At 30.1% G+C, this 25,836-nt stretch overlaps 1 protein-coding gene across 1 annotated transcript in view; it reads right to left on the bottom strand.

Annotated features, from left to right (window-relative positions):
- The window catches only part of LOC145239886 (cytoplasmic tRNA 2-thiolation protein 1-like), an 87,158-nt gene that overhangs the window by 50,744 nt on the left and 10,578 nt on the right, over positions 1–25,836 (bottom strand). Inside the window, exon 2 of the mRNA XM_080103503.1 lies at positions 1,407–1,530. Coding sequence (XP_079959629.1) covers positions 1,407–1,530 — 124 coding nt within the window. The remainder of the gene's footprint in view (positions 1–1,406; positions 1,531–25,836) is intronic.

Here is a 25,836-nt window from a genome sequence, read left to right as displayed (position 1 = left end):
AATATATATATATTTACACAACTTTAACTAATCTGTGGATTGATATTTTTATTTAAAAAAAATAAAATAAATAAAAATAATAAGGAGTTATATTTCTTAATCAATACCCAGATTGATTTTTTTATGTTGAATGCGTTTATACATTTACAAAATTTTTAATAAAACTATTTAAACCAAACTTTGGAGTGATATTTTTTATTTAAAAAAACAATAAAAAAAATAAATAAATAAAATAAAAATTATATTAGGTATTTGTGGCCTGATAGACCAAACGAAGACTTTGTAGGGAAAATTGTGGGAATCAAGAAAATGGGCCTGCCATTAAAGCGTCTGTGTGTGTGTGCATCATGTGGGTGGTGTAGGGAGGTGTGGATTCACAATGGCAGCGCCCATGACTTTTATAACTAGTTATCTTGCAAAGTGGAACAAAATCTCACTGCTTGTGTGCAGATTATGTGAGCCTTGACTACATAAATATAGAATGTATGGTGAACACATACAGACTGTTGTGCCCATGTAATTTTGCTTTCTTTCCTTTTTTTTATGCTATAGACTTACAATTAAAAAAGTTGATTCTTAGGGGTATTCGGGTCTGTTTCGAATGGATATAACATTTAAAATTATCGCCGGCAATTAGTTGTTTACGCCACTCCTCTACGCTGTGGCCCCTCCAAATTAAATTATAAATAAGAGAAAAAAAAAAAAGGCAGATTTGAATCTCCCCTCCTTGAAAAAGCGAGAAATAAAAATGACTCCCATCATCTAAAAAAAAATAAATAAATAAATAAAAAACTTTTCTTGCGTGGACGATACTCTCTAATGCGATTATGCCAATACACCAGCCAGTCTCACTAGAAACAAGGAAATACATCAGAAAATTGCAATGAATTGGGATGAAATCATGTAGACAGAAGCTGTCTATCATATTTAATAAAATTTATATATATATATATATATATATATATATATATATATATATATATAAGAAAGAGTCATCTTTAGACAGGTGTTTCGTCTTTCCAAGAGTCATCAGTATGGCTAAATATAGTAAGATTTGAAATTTTAACTAGTGGTTTGTGTCTACTACTGAAAGTGGAAGAAATTAAATGAAATTGCTGATTTTTTTTTTTTTTTTTTTTTTACCTTTTTTTTTTTATTACAATACTGATACCCAAAAGAATTCAACTCCTTTTACTACAAAAGAATTTTGCTTTTAAAATTTAGTCAAAACAATTATTTCCTCCGTCAAAAATATGAATACGATGCCACAGTATTCTTAAATTGCTGAAAATATCTTCTTTTAATATTTTTTTCTAACTAAATAATTTTCTTCTTTTAATTACCATTTTGATTAATTAAAAAAGAAAAAGCAAGAAAAAAAACAAGCCACATTGAAAGGTGCCTACCTTTTCCACCAGAAGCACCAATTGCAATGGTTTCTCCTCTTTCAAATAAATTAGCATCCCTGATCGTCTGATGGATTTCCTCTTCAAAGACAAAAAAAAAGCAATTCTTGCAAAGTGTGCATCCCTAAAAAAAAAAACAAAAAAAATGTAAACAGGGGAGATAATTCTAGATAAAAAGTAAGATCAATAAAAGGAGATTCTCAATCAGTCATTTCTAAACTTTAAGAAATAAAATTCTTACAAAATGTAAAAGAATGATTTGGTTTGCCTTTTTTATGGTATATCAACCAATTTTTTTTTTTTTTTTTACTAATGCCTTTCCTCTTACCAAGGCCGACAGGCTACTCAAGGATAAAAGTTAATGAGATTATCAGTTGGCAATGAACAACTTAAGATTAAAAAAAGGTTGAAATGATCAGAATTTGATTATTTCGGCAGACGTCTTGACAAGAATTTAATATTGGTTTCAAACAGGACCACAGTGTAGTCAGCTGAAAAGTTTTTTGAAAGAAACTTTGCTCAGAAAAGTACCATTCAGTTTTAGGTATATAATGGTTTAGCAAGACAAGATTTTCCTGTGAATATTTTATCAGGTGAACTAGAGGTTGGAATTTAGTTGGGCATCTATGAAAACAATAGAGTAGAGAAAGACTGGTAAGTAGTATTTCTTGCACCAAGAAGCTGTGACACAAGAGCCAGAAAGTGGGATTGAAAAGGCACCACACTTGAGAAGAACTCTAGCCTGCAAAAAATATCTGGGCAGCCCCATTGGTATTGCACCACAGAGGTGCCTCAGATGACAAACAATAACCCTTTCTTGAAGAGAAAAGGCGAAGCCTGGAAGGGTGGACCTCCTAGAACTGCACAGGACGAGCAAGATGATGCAGTTAACAGAGAAATTTTTCAAAGCGGCGACTAGAAATAATGAAATGCTTATCTTTTGGCGATTGTATTTTTTTTTTTCACTGAAAATCTTCCAAAGCTCACTATTGAGTAAAAACATCTTTACAACTTTTTTTTATATAAAACGAACAAAGTTAAAAAAAAGTATATTGTTCTATTAAATTTTTATTGTTTAAATAAACAATAAAAGTTTAATAGAACAATATACTCTTTTTTTAACGAAGGCTGTTTAAAAAAGCATTTGAAGAAAACAATGTTTATACCTTCATGTATCAACATAAAATTTGTTGTATATTTAGAATTACACTTATTTTAAAAAAAAAAAATACCGAAAAATCTTTATTATGTACATGCTCGTCACAAAATGAAGATGTCATATTTTAAAAATCATATGGGTTTGGCTAGTAACTTTTCTATTTGGTTAGTAAACGAAAATATTTAGTTGTCAAAGGTCTACTAAAGATAAATTTGTCCATAGAGCCCTGTGGTCATTTTAGAAATGGCCTTGGTGTCAAGCGAGAAAATTCCTCTGGAAAGACTATTAGAAAACAACTGTAAGGCAGAGAAGGGTTCACCTCCCACTAGATTGCCAAAAGCAATATTTATTAAACACCAATTTCTATTTTATGAAGGAAATCAAGTGCTCAAACCTTCCCGAAATGATAATAGTGCATGAATAACTGGATTTGATTTTAGTTCGACAAAACCATTAAATGATCAACATTTTCCAGGGAACCTGACGACTTTTTAGAAATGGTTAAATGAGAAAAAGAAATAAATTTGTATGACTTTGTACAATTTTTGACCAGCTTGATTCTCTTGTCATTGGCTTCCCCTAATTCTTTCTTGAATAAGATACTTATAAGAGGGATCACATGAAGGTTGCCAACATCCATAGTGAAACTGTTGCTATAAAAGCAACAGGATTCGATCATAGCACACCCAGGCTGTCAGTTTACGGCAGTATCTACTTAGATAGACTTTAGTTTTGCACACCAAAAATCAAAGTTACTATGCAATTGATGAAATATATGCAATGACTATTCAGAAAATATTCCAGATTTCATCTAAAAACACTATTATAAGACCATTGTTTGTTTGTTTTTTTGCTTTTTTTTTTTCTTCCTTTGAAGATTGTAATGCTGGGTATGGGGCAGCCAAACTAGCTGCCAACATTGCCCTGCTTTTTATTGAAACCGACCCAGAGCTTGTTTTAGTATCCCCGTTGTTCCCTTAAGTGCAATTGTCTGGATCTCTTTTGCACTTGGTTCACCAGGAATATTAGTTATGTAGGAGTTCAGGTTCTTCTTCATAAGCCCTGTGGAACCTATAATAACTGGTATGATTGATATCTCTAGTCTTTATTTTCATGATATACAAAGTATGAAAAACAGTTACAAAGCAGCTTCATTGTACATTTGCCACAATCAGGCCAATGAAAAGTATCAAAATATAATCATTTACATTGAATTCATATATCACCCTCGTCCGTTCATCTATTCGTCTGTCCACACTTTTCTCAATAAGCACACCTTGCAATTTTTTAAATTTTGCACAACTATTAAACATGATATGAGTAAAAAAGTAACAGAACGGATTTTTCGGGAAAACAAAATATTAATATACAGTCTGAAAAATATTTCGTTCAATAGTTCCCAAATATGGCCCTTTAAGTTATTTATCATTATTTCTAGTGGTGGGACGATTAATCGGAATTGTTAATCATAAGAATTGAGTATTTTGGGGGGAATCGGAATCGCATCGTTAAAAAATACCTTAGATTTACAATTCTTTCATTACGATTCTCATATATTTTTAAGTTGAACTGTTTGTTTGTTTGTTGTCAAAAACTTATGATAAAAAAATCATAGAACTTTTCATAACATATTTAATATGATGTACAAGAATTTTATTAACTACTTTAAAGGTAACCTTTATCTTAATGAGTTTTGAAATTTCTTTGAATTTTTTCTTTCTTTAATTCTTTGAAATAAAAAAAAGCTTTTTATTTTCAGCTTAACTCGCTTTTACATTTCGTTTTTTAGTAATAAATGCTTCTGTACATTAAAAACCGACCTTATGTCTAACTCTGCCCTCGTGGGGAGGCAAGTAAATAGGAAATAATACGGCATCTGAAAAACGTTTTTCGACCACCATAAAAGCATTACAAGACATTTAAACCCTGAAGAATTTTTGCCATGCACACTTGTTGTTCTAAGTTAACTAGCCATTACTTGCATTTCAAACTTTAAAAAAAAAACGCTTTAAAATAGTAAAAACACTAAAGCATTTTTCGTTTAGTAAGAGAACTCTCAGGCGCCCCTATTATCCCAAAGAACCAGCTATGTAAACACTTTGCAATATTTTTCAATAATTATTTAAAACAAAAAAATTATTTATAATCAATTTTTATTTAAAATTAAGAAATTATTTTCTAAAATATTTTGTTTATATGTGTTTACATTTTGTTTTTAAGTAAAATTAAATTAATTTTAAAAATATTGTTTATATCCATCTTTATCCAAAAGGGTTACTTTTCGGTAGCTTGTTAACTTAAATTTTCCGAATGTCAGAACGAGGCCCGAACCTACTTATCTAAGCTTCACCTATTTTTGTTATTATGGTTTTATCTGTTTTGTTTTTTTTTCTGATGGATATTTTTTTTTTTTGCCGGAGTTTATGTAATTATTAACAGGAAAATTGGTGAAAGTCAAAATGGAATCTGCGCTATTTTTAAATATTATTTTTCACGTTTTATTAAAGTTTTACGATACCCTTTTCTTATTGTTTTTGTATTCTTTTGTTATTTTTATTTATTTTTTGGCTGGATTTAACAAACAAAAAAATGAAAGCAAAAAAAAAAAATTTGATGCTTATGCACTTATGTTAGTGTTATTTTTTTTTTTTAATGGCTTAAGTGCCTCGCCCAATGTTTGAAGAGCTAATTGTTTTTTAAAGGAAAATTGGTGAAAGTCAAAATTAGCACTTGTGGCGATAAACAAAAAGCTTTACCATGTACGTACCTCTCATGGAATGTCGTAGATCGAAACACAGTGAAATGCTATTTGGTGCTAGTGCACTTATTGATCTGCGCTATTTTTAAATAGTATTTTCAAGTTTAATTAAAGTTTTACGATACCTGTTCTTATTAAATTGTTAGGGGAAAGTACAGAATAGGTACACAACACCCTCCCATCCCCATGTTAAGAATGGCTTTTTAAATAACATCATTATTTCAGCACGGCTCAATAAGTGCACGAGTACCTTTTATTTTCTTGAATAAAATAAAAACTACTCAACGACAACACTACTGTTTTTGTTTTAATAATTATTTTTTATTTAAAAATAAAAAAATAAAAATTTCAATTGTTCAAAACATGTTTTTTTTCCCCCAAAGCTTATTGGGATTTTTTTTAATTACCATATTTTTCATGAACATGCTCTAAAAAAAATATTTTTTAACTTTTCATATCATAAGCCTCTTTATACATGGCCTTATCGACATGAGACCATTTCATTTCTCCTACTGATCCCGATATGTATTTCAGTCTTCTTTTAATACGAGACCAGTAGGCTTCAATATTGTTGATGCAAACACTAGTGAGCGGATCCACAAAATTTTGTGAATGGTTTATAGTCCCGTGAACATAATTAAACTTAAAAATAATATATGAAAATAGCGCGGATTCCATTTTGGCTTTCACCAATTTTCCTGTTAATAATTATATAAACTCCAGCAAAAAAAAAAAATCTATCTACAAAAAACAAAAAAAAAAAAAAACAGATAAAATCATAACAAAAATCATACGCAAATAGGTCACACACGCAAAAATTCTTTCCTTGTAAAAATAATAACTTCTCCCTCAGTTAAACAACATACAACATCAGAGCCGATGCATATTTCGCTACAGGAGTAGCATTTGTGTACGTCCGCCCTTTTTCTTTGTATTTTTTTAATATATAAAATAACCCCTGAAATTGATTGTTATTAATTTCATGGTGCATGTTTAATTCATGGTTAAAATATTTATTTTGACTTTTATCTTCAATGAAAGAAATTTTACGAAAAAAATCAAATCATTTTCGAAATTCCCTTAATTGTATTTCCACTTTTTCGCTGTACCAAATTTTTTCACGACACAAAAACTTTCAATTATATAATGGTATATTTCAAAATAACAATTCCACGGAAATCGGTACCGGAATCGTTAATCAACATTGTCTTGGAATCGGAAAAAATTTAGATCAATTCCATCTTAAAATGATAATGTTCTTAATCTGAGTTGGCGACATTTCAAAAAAAATATATTCCTCTATTTAGCAAACAAAAAGTTTAATAATGAAATTTAATTCTGGAAATCTGTCTTCACAATAAATTTCCAGATAGAGAAGAAATATTAAAAAAAAAAAAACATGTCTACCACAGAGAAGAAATATTAAAAAAACATGTCTACCACAGAGAAGAAATATTTAAAAAAAACATGTCTACCACAGAGAAGAAATATTTAAAAAAAAACATGTCTACCACAGAGAAGAAATATTAAAAAAAAAACATGTCTACCACAGAGAAGAAATATTAAAAAAAAAACATGTCTACCACAGAGAAGAAATATTAAAAAAAAAACATGTCTACCACAGAGAAGAAATATTAAAAAAAAAACATGTCTACCACAGAGAAGAAATATTTAAAAAAAACATGTCTACCACAGAGAAGAAATATTTAAAAAAAAAAACATGTCTACCACAGAGAAGAAATATTAAAAAAAAAACATGTCTACCACAGAGAAGAAATATTTAAAAAAAACATGTCTACCACAGAGAAGAAATATTTAAAAAAAAACATGTCTACCACAGAGAAGAAATATTAAAAAAAAACATGTCTACCACAGAGAAGAAATATTAAAAAAAAAAACATGTCTACCACAGAGAAGAAATATTTTTAAAAAAAACATGTCTACCACAGAGAAGAAATATTAAAAAAAAAACATGTCTACCACAGAGAAGAAATATTAAAAAAAAACATGTCTACCACAGAGAAGAAATATTAAAAAAAAACATGTCTACCACAGAGAAGAAATATTAAAAAAAAACATGTCTACCACAGAGAAGAAATATTAAAAAAACATGTCTACCACAGAGAAGAAATATTTAAAAAAAACATGTCTACCACAGAGAAGAAATATTTAAAAAAAAAACATGTCTACCACAGAGAAGAAATATTAAAAAAAAAAACATGTCTACCACAGAGAAGAAATATTAAAAAAAAAACATGTCTACCACAGAGAAGAAATATTAAAAAAAACATGTCTACCACAGAGAAGAAATATTTTAAAAAAACATGTCTACCACAGAGAAGAAATATTAAAAAAAACATGTCTACCACAGAGAAGAAATATTAAAAAAAAACATGTCTACCAGAGAGAAGAAATATTTAAAAAAAACATGTCTACCACAGAGAAGAAATATTTTAAAAAAACATGTCTACCACAGAGAAGAAATATTTTAAAAAAACATGTCTACCACAGAGAAGAAATATTTAAAAAACATGTCTACCACAGAGAAGAAATATTAAAAAAACATGTCTACCACAGAGAAGAAATATTAAAAAAACATGTCTAACACAGAGAAGAAATATTAAAAAAACATGTCTAACACAGAGAAGAAATATTAAAAAAACATGTCTACCACAGAGAAGAAATATTAAAAAAACATGTCTAACACAGAGAAGAAATATTAAAAAAACATGTCTACCACAGAGAAGAAATATTAAAAAACATGTCTACCACAGTTAGAAATATTAAAAAAACATGTCTAACACAGTTAGAAATAGCAATCACCTCATTCTCCTTTAATAACGCACTGAAGCGGCACTCTTTCTAGGCAAGCTGACTGGTTGCCTGTGATCAAAAGTTTCATTGGTAACATCGAATTCACAAGCAGTTCTCAGTCCCCATCGAGATGATGACATTCGTATTTTTTTTTTTTTTCTTTTGCATTTCTTACAGGGAGGTGTCTATGTCCTCCTACATACAGCACCTAGTATCCCCAAATGGTCACTCATCTAATACTGGCCAGGCTCAACATTGTTTAATTTCCACAATCTAATGAGAACCAGTGTGGCAACATGGTTATGCTGTGTATTTTTTCTCTAGTAAAATACTTAATCCTAATTTTCCTAATTTCTCTCTCTCTCTCTGTAATTTTTTATTCTTTTTATTAGTTTTGTAACTCATCTTTATAATTTCAACATTATATTCCAATTGTGGCCCAGCATCAAGTGGAATGATGTCTAAAAATTATATTACGGAAAATAAATCCAACCGATCAAAAAGGGTGGTTTATCAGAAAGAATAGAACTTTCCGATGAGTATTGAGGAGGTGAAAGTGAGGTTTGTGTGAGGGATGAGCACATATTTTTCCAGGTGTTTTCAAGTGAGAGACTTGACATTGTCACCTGCCGATAGGGGTTGGAAGAGAAGGAGTTGGAAGTTCAGAAGAAGACAAGAGGATGGGTAGCAGGGAGGGTGCTCTCCAGGTGAGAGTCAAGGAGATAACAGCAGGGGGTCCTTTGGCTCCCTCAACTTTTGAACAGAAGATCAAATGACTGTAGGCGGGTGGTAATAAAGCATAGGGGAAAAGAAGAACTCAAAAGCCCCCCCCTCTCTAAGACGGAAGACATGGACAAGAGGAAATGGGATATTTTTCAAGGCCGAAAAAATAAATAGAATCTTTGTAGAAAAAAAATATTAAATGTCAAATAAAAACAGAAGATAAAGCCTTCGATTTTACGAAGGTGAAAAACTTTAACAAAATCATGATGAAAAGTAAACCAATACTCAGGTGCTAAGTGTGTGTGTGTGTGTGTGTATATATATATATATACATATATATATACATATATGTATATATATATATATATATATATATACACATATACATACATACATACATACATACAAGAGGCATTCTAAAAGTAATGCCTACTATATTTTTATTCTGCCCAAATCGAGAGAGGAGATTACAAATTGTATTGTTACAATGATTAAACTTATGCATCCATGACCTGAAAGTTTTATTTTTCTGTTGCAGATATTGACGGTTTGAGAATCCAAGAAAGCAACCCTTGTCATAGACGGGAATTAGAAGCAGATATGCGTCATTGAATTATTGGCAAAAGTGCATTGAGAACGGTAGTGACTATATAGAAAAATAAATTCTGGAGCACAAAAGGTTGCTCGTTTTAATAGTACCACTCCCGTCTTCATAGCTCTACAACTTTTTGAGTCAAGGGAAAAAGAAAGGCTTTATTTTTTTAAACGACCCTCGTATCTATCATGGTTTCATGAAGCAATAGATACCCCTGTAAGGCTAGCTCCATGGGTAATTGTAAAACAAAAGTTAAAGAATCCCCAACCACAGAGTAGGTACTGTTTGATTCAAGTAGCAAGAAGTCCAGGATGACTGGAAAAAATGCTCAGATTAGCAAAGATCATATTCAGCCCCTGATAATCCCAAACGGTCATCCATTTAGTAGTGACCAGACTCAAGATAACTTAATTTCGATGATCTAATGGGAACCGGTGTGTCAGCATGATCATATATATATATAGTCATCCACATACAGTACTGTTTTGCTGTTTCACAGCTCATCAGTGCAGTCATCAGTCGTGTAACATGATCATCTTGAGGGAGCGAATTGCTCCCCATTGGAGAGGTTGAGACCCTCCTGAGACCTGAGAAAGACCGAGTAAATATGCTAAGATTGTTTAATTGAATCTCGGACAATGGCAGATATCAAAAATACTTTAAATAAAATAGATATATATTTTTTATTGTTAAAGCCAGATATATATTTTATTGTTTGAAAACAAATAACAGGAAATGTCAGAATAAGGGACAATGACATTCTTCTGGCCTGGAGAACACCGGCCCAGGTGTTCTGGGTTCTAAGCAAGGAAATTGACAAGGGTTGACCTCCCAGGTCGTGTGAAGATTTCATTTTGGTCTCAGATTGCAAAACTCTGGTAATATTGAGGAAGTGCAACCCGCAAATGTATCTGGGACTTCCCCAGGAAACGTATCGCTGATTGGTTGGATCGCCAGACCCCAACCCATGACCTTACTATAAAAAGCCAATACCCGCTCGGATTAGACAGATTTTGTGCCAAAATCTGAGAAGAAACAGCTCCTAACGCCTGACGACCCCCCCCCACCTCTTCGCCACCCTGACTAGTAATCCAGTGACGAAAGAGAGAGATTTGTGAACTTAAAATGTGTTAGTAACTGAACGCTGTATATATGTAAAAAAGATCTGTAACTTTTGTGAAGTTAATTTTTAGTAGATAGAAACCCAGATTTATCTGTCTTTCTTTTCTGCGCATGCAAGATTGTTTTTGCTTTTAAACAGAATTCTACACAGAGGCGTTGAGAATTCAATGTGAAGATCTCCGGTAGACTGAACATCACGAGCCACAGTTTCTGAAGAAGTAGAGGTCAGTTGCTTGACCTGAGAGCGGGAGATCCGACCACAGTCAGAGCTTCTAACCATTGCGCTATATGGCTGCTGCTATGAGGGCTGTGAATTAACAATGTTTTGACATTGTCCAAAGTACCTAAGCTCAATTTGTTTGCACAAAGAGGATCGCTTCATATGCTAATGGTAATTTGTATATCACTTCCCAAATGCTCAACCTAATATATACATATATATATATATATATATATATATATGACTACTTCATTTAATCACATAAATTAATATACGAAGATATAATTTCATCCATACAGTGCAGGGTATCACGATTACCATAGGTTGGGAGATTCAAACCTGGCACCGAAGCCATCTCTGACTCCATTAACAAGGAACAAACCCACACGGCCAACGTTAACTGTGAGAAATATAGTTGAAATTTAAACATACATACACACGTGTGAAACAATGCAGTTCATATTTTTAATTAAAAAGTGAAATTTAACAAACAAAATTAAAAAGTAGTAATTCTGAACAATTTTATTTTTAGATTTAGTGCTCAATTTTTCAAGGAAATCTAATGAAATTCTAATAAGAAATTTGTAATCAATATTCCCCCACCCCCAAAGAATCAAATTAGGTTTTACGTTAGTTTTACACAGAAAACTGAATTCACAGCTAAAAATGCTCTAGATCGATCCTCAACATTATTATTTTCTGTCTTTCATAAACGAATTTCAACTGGTCTGTTGTCATTTGGCTTGGGCCACCCATCAGGATCAGGTCGTCATATCAACTGATCCTCTTCATGTCTTAAGCAGCCTACTGCAGGAGTGTTGAGCTATTGACGTAGATAAGAGACATTTTTTAGCGTTTCAGATGACTATTCAGATTAACATTATTTCTTAATTTAATTTGTTTCATTTATTTTTGTTAACTTATCATTCGTTTTTCAGTTAAATTGTTCATTTTCGGTTTAAAAATTATTTATTAGTGTTTTTGATTAAAAAAAAATCGTTCGTTTGATTTTTTAAAAAAATATTGTTTGTTTTAATTTCAAAAAAATTTATTTTTCATTTTAATTTTTAAAAAATATTTATCGCTTAATTTTAAGTTAATTGTTTGATAACTGTTTAATAATTGTTTATTGCCTAAATTCATATTTCATGTTTTGCGACATTTATCTTCTCCTTCAAACATATTTATTGCTTAATTTTAAGTTAATTGTTTAATAATTGTTTATTGCCTAAATTCATATTCGATGTTTTGCGACATTTATCTTCTGCTTCAAACATACTTAATTTTACATGCATAATTTTTTATATTGAATAAAGTTCAGTTTTACTATAAATCGAATCGTTTTCCTTTCTTTTCTTCTTTTTAAATGTATTTTAGTCTTTAAAATCCATGAACAAAGAAATGTTTAATTACTTTTAATACATAAACACACAACTTTTGTTTCAAATTCTATTTTCCTTTTTAATTCATATTGAATCCATTTCCGTACCAATCATTGTGTTCCTTATTTTTCTCTTTTTTAATACAACTTTTAAGTTTTCTAATGCGTTTTGTAAAAATTTTTGATTCATTATCGACAGTCTGACTGTTCGACAGCTATTGCGTGTTAGGATCTCATCGATGACGTGATTTTTCAGCTCATGGACCATAGACGTATAATATAAAATGAACAGTTCATTTAATGTCTATGTACGTATATACAGTAGAACCCCAACACACGGTGACCTTAGAATACGTTTTATTCAGGTTATGATGTGGAATATGGTGTTTTCCGGACCCTGGTTATAGTATTTGCCCTGCCTTACAATGTTATTTATAATGTTATTTGATTATATACATGTGTATATATTGTACTGTATTTTGTTACTAATTTTTAGGGTTCTACTATATATAACACACAAAAATTAGATGAACTGTCTAGATTCAAAGGATCCAGCAGCAATTAAACAGAGCTAATTCAATATCCGTCTATTTTACAGAAATGTACTCTACCAAGGGAGACAACTATTTAATTTTACCCCAAATTCTAAGAAAAATCATAGGAACAGATGTAAGCAAATGAGTCAAATGAAAAAGCAGTAAAAAGAAAACCTGATCAACCTTGTTGCACAGGAATTTAAAATGTAACCATTTCAAATTGAACAGCAAATAAAGTTAATTATGGTAAATGATCATTTCCTTTTCTTTTTTCAAAGTTTTAATTCTCAATCTCAGTTGTAGAAGAGTGACACTTCTGCTTAGTTCCTGGACGAAAACTCAACTTTTTGTTCACCATCATGCTGGGTTTAATAAAAATTACACATACTGATTATTGTGCTTAAATAAAGCCTCAAACAACCCTTTGTAGGAGCTAGACTAAAAGCCACATTTGGGGCGGATTTTTGATATGGTAAGATTGTAAACAGACAAACAATGAACAGTAAAAACAGTGTTTGGACATTTTCTAACTTGTAAATCTCAAATCTCCCTCCAACAAATGAGAAAAGACCAATGAGGGAAAACGGTCTGGGCAATTTTTGACAGACTCTATGCTTGAGTCGTCTTAAGCCAATTAATTTGTTGTTGTTTTCGTGTTATCCATGTCTGATATTAACCGTGTCATGTTATTTTATTTCTCCGCCCAACTGTCAACAGGAGAAAAAGAAGTCTCATCTTGCCATCGAACAACCTTTTCTTCTTCTGTTTAGTTATTTGTTTTTATTGCTTCAATGATCAACGGTGGGTGGGCAGCTGGCTCAGGACGGTTTGGAGGTTAGCGAGGGGGTGTCAACTTTTCTATTCCTTGTCACCTACTAAGGTGTTTCAGCATCTGGGCAAATCTGAGATACAAACTGTCCAAGTTATGGAGTTGATTACATGTAAATACAAAAGAGGGGGGGGGCTAATTCCGTTACACATGTTAAAAACAGTAAAACCAAATCTCACAGGACAGTCAGGATGGAGAAATTCAATATATATATATACACACACACAAAGGACATCTGTCTGTCCGTCCCTTACTTATAACTTCTAGTAGAGTTAATGAGAGAAATGATAATAATTGCATGCTAGATGCACATTTATTTGTCACAGTTTTGCATTTGAATAATTTTTAGTAGATGAATATATATATATATATATATATATATATATATATATATACTAGCAGTTCAGCCTGGCATTGCTCGGGCCCTATGTACTGTTAATAACTTTATATGCATATGTGTACGCATATATATATATATATATATATATATATATATATTAAGATGTTTGTACTCCTGTACAGGCAACCTACATTTAAAATTTCTAGTGTTTAAACCAAAAATTGGCAGAGGATTTTGGTAAAGTTTTTAAAGCTCAAATCATTGAACTTTGACCCCTTGACAGCTAAATTCCTGGCCAAAAACGGATTCCCAAATCTCAATAACCCTTTTGTCAAATCTCGAGTCTGTAGACTAAAACTTAACAGAGTAGTTTGCTACGGAAATGTACACACACATACAATATTACTTTAATAAATCTAATAGATTAATTCACTATTAATCTCAACCCCAAAATCATTATTTACTACTTGCATTTCTGCCTGGCTTTGCTCGGGCTTTATGTACTGTTGATAATTTGTCCTATGTGTGAATACACTTTATGTAAGATTTTAAATGTTTAGACCAAAATTTGTCCGAGCAATTTTGTAGAGACCGCAGAAGCGTGGCTACCGAGAGTAAAGAAGGCCGATGCACATGACAGCGTGACGTCATTATCAGATTCACTTGTAGGTATATGGTCTAGGCTATCAGCAGCAGTTTCCTCTAGTTTTCACTTTGCTAACATGGTGTATTCTTGCGTTGTTCCAAATTGCCGGGGAAATTATCCAAAAGGCCCAAAAATACATACATTTTCTTTTCCTAAATTTTCTCAATTTGGATACGTACCATTAGAAGGGAAAATTTTCATTCCAACCAAATATAGTAAAGTAAGTAATGTTATTTGTTAATAATTAAACGTGTATTTAATTAGAACTGTATTCAAGTACTTTCATAACGTCTGATAACATTGTTAATATAAATTACAGAAACAATACTATTTATTGCTAATACAGCAAATATTATGTTGATATTCTTAACTGTTTATTTTCTTATAAGGCTAAAAAGTCTATCAGGAAGGTTGAAAATTTAATTTAATTTTGTTTTATTTTTGAAAATTATAAACAAATAATTTTTACATGAGAATAATTGTCAAAATGTCTTTTTAGTAATGAATAAAACCTTTCATTGAGTATTTCCAAATTATTTTGAAGTTCTATATTTTTTTCTAAAGTCGGTTTGAAAACTATTCACCACACGGCTATTAATGAAATCAGCCGTGACTGAGTGTTATATATTAAAATTGATTGTTTCTTTTTAAAATTATAAACAAATAATTTTTACATGAGAATAATTGTCAAATATTGTTTTTTGAAATTTATTTACTTGCCTCCCCACGAGGGCATAGTTAGACACAAGGTCGGTTTTTAATGTGGGAAAATCTAGCTCCCCAAAAAGGGGCACTCTGGATAGGAACAAAAATAAAATTAAAATTGTGTCAGTCATGAAGGATTTCTCCTCCACTGACCGAGGACAGAACAAATGAAGTGTAGCATCAGAACAGATACTACACTGTGATGTTTGTTTACTGTCTTTTCTTATATTTTAACAATAGTTTACATTATGGTATGAATGTTTTCTTTAATTATGTTTTTAGGAATGTGAACATCATTTTCGGCCTGAGGATGTAATAAAGGAGAAGTCAAGATTCGATGATAAAACGTTGTGAAATAAACACGCAAGATGAGAACATTAGTCCGAATAATCTCTAAAGTTCCAAAAAATAACATTCAACCCATGTGATTTTTCTCTAAATTAAATTATAAATATATATTTCTGCACTAGTAACTTTTATTGTTTGTTTGTATTTAAATTATTTGTTTATTTCAATTTTTTGTATTTCATCGTTTGTTTTCATTCTTATAATTATTTATCGTTTGCTTTCACTTTTAAAATTATTCATCGTTGGTGTTTAATATGTTATTTAATTCTTTGCTTTCCTAAATTCATAATTCACTTTTATCAGTATTAAATTGTATATTGCTTTAAAATTACTTAATTTTACATAGATAATATTTATATTTTATATTGAATAAAGTTCAGTTTAAGTATTAATAGAACTGTGTTCCTTTTTCTTTTTAAAAATGTTTTATTGCTCTTTTTCAAATGACCCTCATATAGTACTGACAGTCTGACAAATCTTACCTACATTGCCTGCTGGCATATTTTAGTTAACAGACCTTCTTCTTACCCTCGGTGGCCGTGGCAGAAGTCAATTTTTTTTTAAACTTTGACTCCAATTTTGACCCCTTAAGATTTATCATTTTGGTCTCAAATCAAAATACAAAGTTTTACCCATATCCAAGTTATCTACATCTAAAATTTCAAGTCTTTAGACCCAAATTTGGCAGAGGAATTTGGTAGAATCTGCAAAGGTCAACTTTTACAACCTTTGACAGGCAAATTTTCGCCCCAAAAACTGATTAAAATGCTTGCCGCATGTCTGAATACTCGTTATGTAAAAATTTCAAATGTTTAAACACAAAATTGGCTGAGTAGTTTGCTAGACACCGCAAAGGTAAATTTTTTTAACTTTGATCCCTTGGCAGCTCAAACTTCCAACCCAAACCGATTAAAAAGCTTGCACTATCTCTAAATACTCTTTATGTAAAATTTCAAATGTTTAGGGCAGAAATTGGTTGAGCAATTTAATAAAGACCGCAGAAGTCAATTTTTTTTTTTAACTTTGACCCCAATTTTGAACCTTTAACATTTATTTTTGGGGGCTCAAATCAAATTAAAAAGTTTCATCCATGTCCAAGTAACCTACATTTAAAATTTCAAATGTTTAGACTCAAAATTGGCAGAGGAGTTTGGTAGAGTTTTTAATGGTCAAATCGTTGAACTTTGACCCATTAACAGCCAAATTTCTGGCCGAAAACCGATCCAAAAGATTTTGCCAAATCTCGATACCCCTTATATCAAATCTCGAGTCTCTAGACCGAAAATTGACAGAGTTATTGTGTAAGGAAATGTACAAAAACAAACACACACACACACAGACATTTTCACTTTAATAGACAGATAAATTCACTATTAATCTCAAACCCAAAATTATTTACTACTAATTTACTATTTTCTCAACTCCAAACTTATTTACTATTAATTCACTATTAATCTCAAACCCAAAATTATTTGCTATTTACTATTACTCTTAACACCAACCTTATTTACTACTTGCATTTCTGCCCGGTTTTGCTTGAGCCCTTTGTACTGTTCATAACTTGCCCTATGTGTGAATATACTTTTATGTAAAATTTCAAATATTTAGACCAAAAATTGTCCGAGAAATTTTGTAGAGATCGCAGAGGTAAAATTGACAGTGTTATTGTGTAGGGAAATGTAGACAGACACATACACAGACATTTTCACTTTTATAGCTACATAATGAATAATCAATTAAAAGATGGCCACATAAAAAATGAACCTTCATTAAACTGGATATATCTTGGGGAGAGGAGGTATTTCCTACGGATATCACCTTTCTATCATTTTTTTAAGTTTTCTGGATTTTTGTCTTCCTTAATTTGGATTTATCTCATCGTTTTTGTTTCATCATCAATTTGGTGCCATTTTGAGTAATATCTACTTGCATTTCATCAATCAATACAACAAAATATGTTAGGCATATATGAGATATATATATATATATATATATATATGAGGCACTTGTTTATAAGTAAAATAATTTGAAAATTATTTTTTTTTTTTAAATAATGAAAAACATGCCAACCATAAAAGTTGCAGAGCAGAAGTTCTAGACTAAAGTTTAGCCCTCCTTTGAACTCATCATTAGAATATATAAAAACTCAAGTCACTTGTATGCGAGTGACTCGGATTCAGATATGTTCTACTGATGAGCCCAAAAGAGAGTGACACTCAAGTCTAGGACTTCCGGTCTACATATATCATCTCACATCAAAAAAAAAATGTAATATATATATATACATATATATATATATAGTCTTGGAAGTTTTTTTTTTAACCTTTAAAACTATATATATATTATTCCTTAATTGGAATTCATTTTTTTTTTTTTGTGAACCAATAAAAAGATCCAAAAACAACAACTAATAAAGATGAGACTAATAGTCCAAAATAAAAAATAAAAATTAACTTTAAAACTATATATAAAAAAATTTAATTGTTATATTTTTTTATCATTTGTTTAAAAACTATTTAATCAGTAAGTCGTTTAATCACCTGCAATCACTGCATCAACTTGCTTTCTCGAATTCACAATAGTCTTAATGTTAATTTAAGGGATCATCAGTTGTTTACCATGAAACACGGTTTGGGGGATTTATATATATATATATATATATATATATATATATATATAGAGAGAGAGAGAGAGAGAGAGAGAGAGAGATATATATATATAGATATATATATATATATATTTGTCATCCACAGACTGTTTTGCTATATCAAAGCTCTTCAAAATGTCTCAAGCTGAGATCGAAATTTGACAGTTTAGTGTAGAGTTGACACATTTAATCATTTAGTCACGAGCCATGCATAGGTAAAAGTTCAATAGTTATATATATACTGTTAAGTGTTGAAGTGTCTTCCATTTATTTACATGAAGAGATTATCAGTTTTTGGTAATAGCAGTTGGCAATTTTACTTATCACAGAGACAAAGAGTTACATCAAATTTAATCTTAATTTTACTTTGATGATCAAATCTGATGATGAATACAAAAGGATTCAGAAAATGATAATTTGCAACACCGAAACACTTCTCAAGTGACATTTTTTTTATACGTATATTTTGCTGATGAGTATTAAAAAAAAAAAAAATCTTTGGTTCCTTTCATTCTTTTGCTCATTAAATCTTGCCACTTTACGTATCTTACCATGTTCGTCTCCAGAAAACAAGTTATACCTCTTGCTCTTCTGGTTTCCATGCGCCGGTAGCAGAGAGAGCACACCTTCTGTTTCTTCAAGGTAAGATTGTTTGCAGTATTACTATTAAAGTTATACACAGAGGTAGCTGTTAACGACATTTTCCACATATTTCTCAACATTTTATTAGATTTGATCCAAATTATTTTCTTTGTTTCTTTTTTTTTTTTTTTTTTTTTTTTTTTTACACGATGGTCACCACTTATTAAGGCCCGGAAGCCACTCAGGGATAAGGGTTATTGCAAGTTTGCAAGTACAGTACGTTAGTGTGGAGATTTATTGAAGTGTTTACTTGAGATGGCGGTTCATTAGGAATTTGTTTACGTTGGACTTGAAGACATCCAAGTTGTAGTCAGGTGGGAAGCAGGCAGACGGAACAGAGTTCCACAGACGTTCGGTTCTAAGAATGAAGCTTTGTTCATGGAATCTATGTTTTGATTTAGGCACAGATAAAGAGTGGGGAAAATTTTTGACAGTGGATTCAGCTAGACAGGTGTTTTTTGTGAAAGATTGGCGAGGAGGGGACCAGAGATTGGCGAGGAGGGGACCAGAGATTGGAGCTCAGACGAGCACCTGCCATGGAAATAATGATAAAACAAGGATAGGCTCGCAACGTTGCAACACCGAAACACTTCTCAAGTGACATTTTTTTAATACGTATATTTTGCTGATGAGTATTAAAAAAAATAAAAATAAAAAACGTAAAACGTTGTTGTAATCGTAACCTACACAAATTAAAGTTAATTCGATTATATTTCTCTTTTTTTATGCGTCTTTCAGAATCTCATACATATGCACAAACACATAATACTGATTTCAGAATGTGTTTTTTTTTGTTTTGTTTTTTTGCATTTTCACCCTAAACAAGGCACAGTGCCAATTTAATGTAGGGGGGCTACTATCAGGGATATGTTGCAAGGATACTATGAATGGAGTTGACCAGCAAGATGAACTTCTGCATGTCAGTACAGTTGAGGAAGCAGGTACCTGAAAGGGAATTCTAAAGTCTAGTAGTTCTGGGGAAGAAACTATTGGAATAGAAGGCTTTCTTACATCTCAGGATCTCTACTGTGTAGGGGTGGGATTTTGCTGCTTGTCGGGTTTGTCAGGGGTATTTATGTTGAGGGGGTACAAGGGCTTGTAGTTCGTTGGGGCATCCACCATTAAAATACTTGTAAAACAGGCAGAGGGATGCAAAATTTCGTCAATGAGACAGAGGTTGAAGCTAAGATGACAGTTCAGGACCTATCAGATTGGTGACTAACTTTTGAACCCTGTCCAGGAGCGAGAAACTAGTAGCAGATGCACCAGCCCAAACGTGACAACAATACTCCACGCATTTACTAATCAACTTCTTTCAATGTTAATGAAGAAAATCTAATAAAATGATTTTAAATGCTAGAATGAGACTGTTTTTTTATTTGTCTTAAATTTTATTTCGCATCCAGAAAGAAAATTTGAATTTACATTTTATGATTTTATGTTTTTCTATTTGTCTTAAATTTTATTCCGCATCCAGAAAAAAAATTTGAATTTACATTTTATGATTTTATGTTTTTCTATTTGTCTTAAATTTTATTCCGCATCCAGAAAGAAAATTTGAATTTACATTTTATGATTTTATGTTTTTCTATTTGTCTTAAATTTTATTCCGCATCCAGAAAGAAAATTTATATTATATTTTATGATTTTATGTTTTTTTATTTGTCTTAAATTTTATTCCGTATCCAGAAAGAAAATTTGAATTTACATTTTATGATTTTATGTTTTTCTATTTGTCTTAAATTTTATTCCGCATCCAGAAAGAAAATTTGAATTTACATTTTATGATTTTATGTTTTTGTATTTGTCTTAAATTTTATTCCGCATCCAGAAAGAAAATTTGAATTTACATTTTATGATTTTATGTTTTTCTATTTGTCTTAAATTTTATTCCGCATCCAGAAAGAAAATTTGAATTTACATTTTCTGATTTTATGTTTTTGTATTTGTCTTAAATTTTATTCCGCATCCAGAAAGAAAATTTGAATTTACATTTTATGATTTTATGTTTTTGTATTTGTCTTAAATTTTATTCCGCATCCAGAAAGAAAATTTGAATTTACATTTTATGATTTTATGTTTTTCTATTTGTCTTAAATTTTATTCCGCATCCAGAAAGAAAATTTGAATTTACATTTTATGATTTTATGTTTTTCTATTTGTCTTAAATTTTATTCCGCATCCAGAAAGAAAATTTGAATTTACATTTTATGATTTTATGTTTTTCTATTTGTCTTAAATTTTATTCCGCATCCAGAAAGAAAATTTGAATTTACATTTTATGATTTTATGTTTTTTTATTTGTCTTAAATTTTATTCCGCATCCAGAAAGAAAATTTGAATTTACATTTTATGATTTTATGTTTTTCTATTTGTCTTAAATTTTATTCCGCATCCAGAAAGAAAATTTGAATTTACATTTTATGATTTTATGTTTTTCTATTTGTCTTAAATTTTATTCCGCATCCAGAAAGAAAATTTGAATTTACATTTTATGATTTTATGTTTTTGTATTTGTCTTAAATTTTATTCCGCATCCAGAAAGAAAATTTGAATTTACATTTTATGATTTTATGTTTTTCTATTTGTCTTAAATTTTATTCCGCATCCAGAAAGAAAATTTATATTATATTTTATTATTTTATGTTTTTGTATTTGTCTTAAATTTTATTCCGCATCCAGAAAGAAAATTTGAATTTACATTTTATGATTTTATGTTTTTCTATTTGTCTTAAATTTTATTCCGCATCCAGAAAGAAAATTTGAATTTACATTTTATGATTTTATGTTTTTCTATTTGTCTTAAATTTTATTCCGCATCCAGAAAGAAAATTGGAATTTACATTTTATTATTTACACACAGCATACATTTTTTTTTTATTAATTTCGGACAAGCGTGTTTTAACCTTTATTATAGCTTATAAATTTGTTAGCATTTGTTTGTTTTTTTGTTTTTTTAATGTAAAAAAAAATAGGTTCATGGTTCTTTTTAATGCATAACATTTTTAGAATTGGAAAATTTTTGTATAAGAAAAAAAGAAAGCAATGACATTAAAAAATGAAAATCTTGAATTAAAGTTGGATTCTAAAAACGTTTAAAATCAAATTAAAATTTTATTTTGGAATAAAAAAAATATTATTTAAGACCAACAATGGCAGAAACAAATAAGATAGGAGAGATATTCCAATGGTTGCTATACTATACAGGGCTCTACGGACAAACTTATCTTTAGTTGACCTTTGACAACTAAATATTTTCGTTTACTAGCCAAATAGAAAAGTTACTAGCAAAACCCACATGATTTTTAGAATATGACGTTTTTGTTCTCTGACAAGTATGTACACCAAAGATTCTTCTGTTTTTTTTTTTAATAAGTGTAATTCTAAATATACAACAAATTTTATCTTGATACTTGAAGGTATAAACATTCTTCAGATATTTTTTTAAACAGCTTTCGTTTAAAAAAAAAAAAAAGAGTATATTGTTCTATTAAATTTTTATTGTTTACATAATTTAACTTTGTTTGTTTTATTTATATATATATATATATATATATATATAAAAGTTGAAAAGATATTTTTCACTCAGTAGTGAGCTTTGGAAGATTGTCAGTGAAAGAAATACAATCGCCAAACGATAAGCATTTCATTATTTCTAGTCGCCATTTTGAAAAATCACTTGCAATGTAGAGCCCTGCTATAATTGAATGCAGTCCGTTCAAATAAATGATTAATATGAAGAAACTCAGGAACCTAATATCGGGTGTCTCGAGGAAAGGTTTAAAAAGACTCAAATGATTATAGTCATGAGATGGTTCAAAACTGTAGGTGGAATGAGCAGAAGATTACTCAAGAAGAATTGATTATTCAAGATGATGGCTGAACTAATAATTATTTACATTAAACTTAAAGATGACTATGTTGTAGTTAGTTGGAAAGCAGCTTTACCATATTTCGTTTTACAGATGAGATGTTCGAGGAAAGAAACTTCAACACACCTGTGTAATTTTCACTACTAAAATGATAAAGGTACAAAACTAATGACAGATTTAAAAGTTTTTTGAATTTCTGGATGCCATTAATGGACCATTATTTTATGCCCTGTTAGCAAAATGCATAGAACATGCGGTGACCCATGATGTTGTCAGATGGGATCCTAGATGCTAAATAATCTGTATCCTGGTTACCTAAATGGTCACATGATTTGCAATACTCCACTTTAGCCATTACTTGGGTTAGATGGAAGGTTGGAGGTTTGATCTGATCAAGCAGCTAAAAAAAAAATAAATAAATAAAAAAAAAAAAAATTAAAAAAAATAAAAAGCTAATCTTGATTGCATTATTGAATCTGATCTTTTTTCAATCAAGCACCCCCTGTAACTTGTAGATGCCACAAGGTTAAAGGTTAATTGTATGAAAAAAATAGGGAGGGGTGACCACTGCTCCATATTATTAGATATGAGTTTTGGAGTACTTATTCTGAAACTAACATTAATTTATAACTGTACTTGGTTTCCAAGTAAACTCGTGTATATTTGCAAGACCGTCTTAAAAGACAAGATGGCCGGTGGGCAAAAATAATTTAATCTGCTGACGTCATCACGGGTAGTCCATTAGTTGCTTCTTGACACCGGTAAACACCGGTAGTGACTCGTGGATATCTCCATTCAGCAAAGTAAGTTTTAACGTGCTCCCCCCTGTATTTAACACGATGTAACTATAATTTAATTCAATATTATCATCTCAAGTTTTTTACCATTCAAAAGAAGAAGCTTCAAATAAATTGCTAATATTAAAAAAAAAATTTTTACAGCATACAAAACTAATGAAAATGCGAGACAACATCGACTCTTTTGAAGAGATGATTTTTTTAAGTTGTTGACACGTGTTTTAAAAATTTAGCAAAAATTAATTTTCCTGAAATTTTCAATATTTAAAAATAAATTATGCCGGCTGATAACATTTTTAAACTTTTTTTTAAAGCTAGAAAGATAAAATTTAAAAATACTTAACTTAAAAGTAAAAAAAAAAAAAAAAAAACATGCGCGTTCATTTCGGGTTTGTATTACTGTACACATAGATTCGAAAAAGTTGTCAAAAAACAAATATATAACAAATAAATGTTACCAAAGGCAAGATAAGTTACTTTTCTACCAAACTAGATATATTTTTCGTGTTTTTATTCAATGGAACATGTTTATTCAGCTTGAAAAACAAGGTGTTATAAATAAAAAAACTAGAAAAAATATATGTCAAGCTATGTCACGGTAACATATATTGAGCGAGTTTTTAACAGTATTTTAACCAGTTTTTTATTTATAACACCTTTTCCCAAACTTACCGTGTTAAAGAGGGAGTCAGACGGCATCTTGAATTTTCCGGGTTTGTATTACTGTACACATAGATTCGAAAAAGTTGTCAAAAAACAAATATATAACAAATAAATGTTATCAAAGGCAAGATAAGTTACTTTTCTACCTAACTGGATATATTTTTTGTGTTTTTATTCAATGTAACATATTTATTCAGCTCGAAAAACATACAGTGTTTACCGATTTATTAACACGGTAAGTTCGGAAAAAAGTGTAATAAATAATAAACTAGACAAAATACTCTTAGAAATTTGCTCAATATAAGTTACCGTGACATAACTTGATATATATTCGGTGGATTTTTAATAGTATTTTGTCTAGTTTATTATTTATAACACCTTTTCCCGAACTTACCGTGTTAAATAGAGAGTCGGCCGCCATTTTAAATTTTCCAATACATCGGTAAACACTGTATGCTTTTTGAGCTGAATAAACATGTTAAATTGAATAAAAACACGAAAATTATATCCAGTTTGGTAGAAAAGTAATTTATCTTGCCTTTGATAACATTTATTTGTTATATATTTGTTTTTTGACAACTTTTTCGAATCTATGTGTACAGTAATACAAACCCAATTTTCCAATACATCGGTAAACACTGTATGGTTTTCGAACTGAATAAACATGTTACATTGAATAAAAACACGAAAAATATATCCAGTTTGGTAGAAAAGTAACTTATCTTGCCTTTGATAACATGTATTTGTTTTTTGACAACTTTTTCGAATCTATGTTTACAGTAATACAAGCCCACGTATTTTAACAAACTGAAAATATGGATATAAAAAAATGATTTTGCATGTTATTTTTGTTATGTGGTGAAATAATCTTAAATAAGAAACATGATTTTTTCTTTAGGTTAATTATTTTTTTACTGTGCAATATTTCATGAATTTATTAAAAATATTGTTTTTGATTTTGAAAAAATATTGTGGTTCATTTGCATTTAAAAATATTGTGGTTCATTTTGATTAAAAAATATTCATTTTGATTTTAAAAAAAATATTGTTCACTTTGATTAAAAAATATCCCTTTTGATTAAAAAAAATTCATTTTGATTTAAAAAATATTGTTCATTTGATTAAAAAAATAGTTTAATTTTAATATTTCAAATGTTTTGCTTGTGTTCTGCTTCAAATATTCATAATCTTACATGCATAATTTTCATTTAATTATATTAAATAAACTTCAAGTTTACTACAAATCAAATCGTGTTCCTTCACTTTTTTAAAATGTAATTTATAAGTAATTAAAGAACGCATTCTAATCTTTAAAATCTATAATACAACGAAATATTCAATTGCTTATAATACTTAAACAAACAACTTGTGTTTTATTATTTTTTTAATATTAATATTAGATGAGTTTCAGTATAAATCATCGTGTTCTTTCTTTATTTCAATCCAATTTTGAAGTTTTGTAACGCTGTCTGTAAAAATTACTGGTCATTATTGACAGTCTAAGAGTTCCACATATCTTGCTTGTTGGGACCTCGGCGATGACATCATTTTTTCAGCTAGCCGGCCATCTTTATAACGAAGGCCACGATTTCTGCTGGAATTATTTTGAATACATCTTTATGCAAATTATGTC

The sequence above is a fragment of the Euprymna scolopes genome, chromosome 19 (genome assembly GCF_053919585.1).
Source record: "Euprymna scolopes isolate OS-2025 chromosome 19, ASM5391958v1, whole genome shotgun sequence".
Classification (NCBI taxonomy): Eukaryota; Metazoa; Mollusca; class Cephalopoda; order Sepiida; family Sepiolidae; genus Euprymna; species Euprymna scolopes.
Note: the sequence above shows the minus strand (reverse complement) of the source record. Positions and strands in the feature narration are given on the sequence as shown.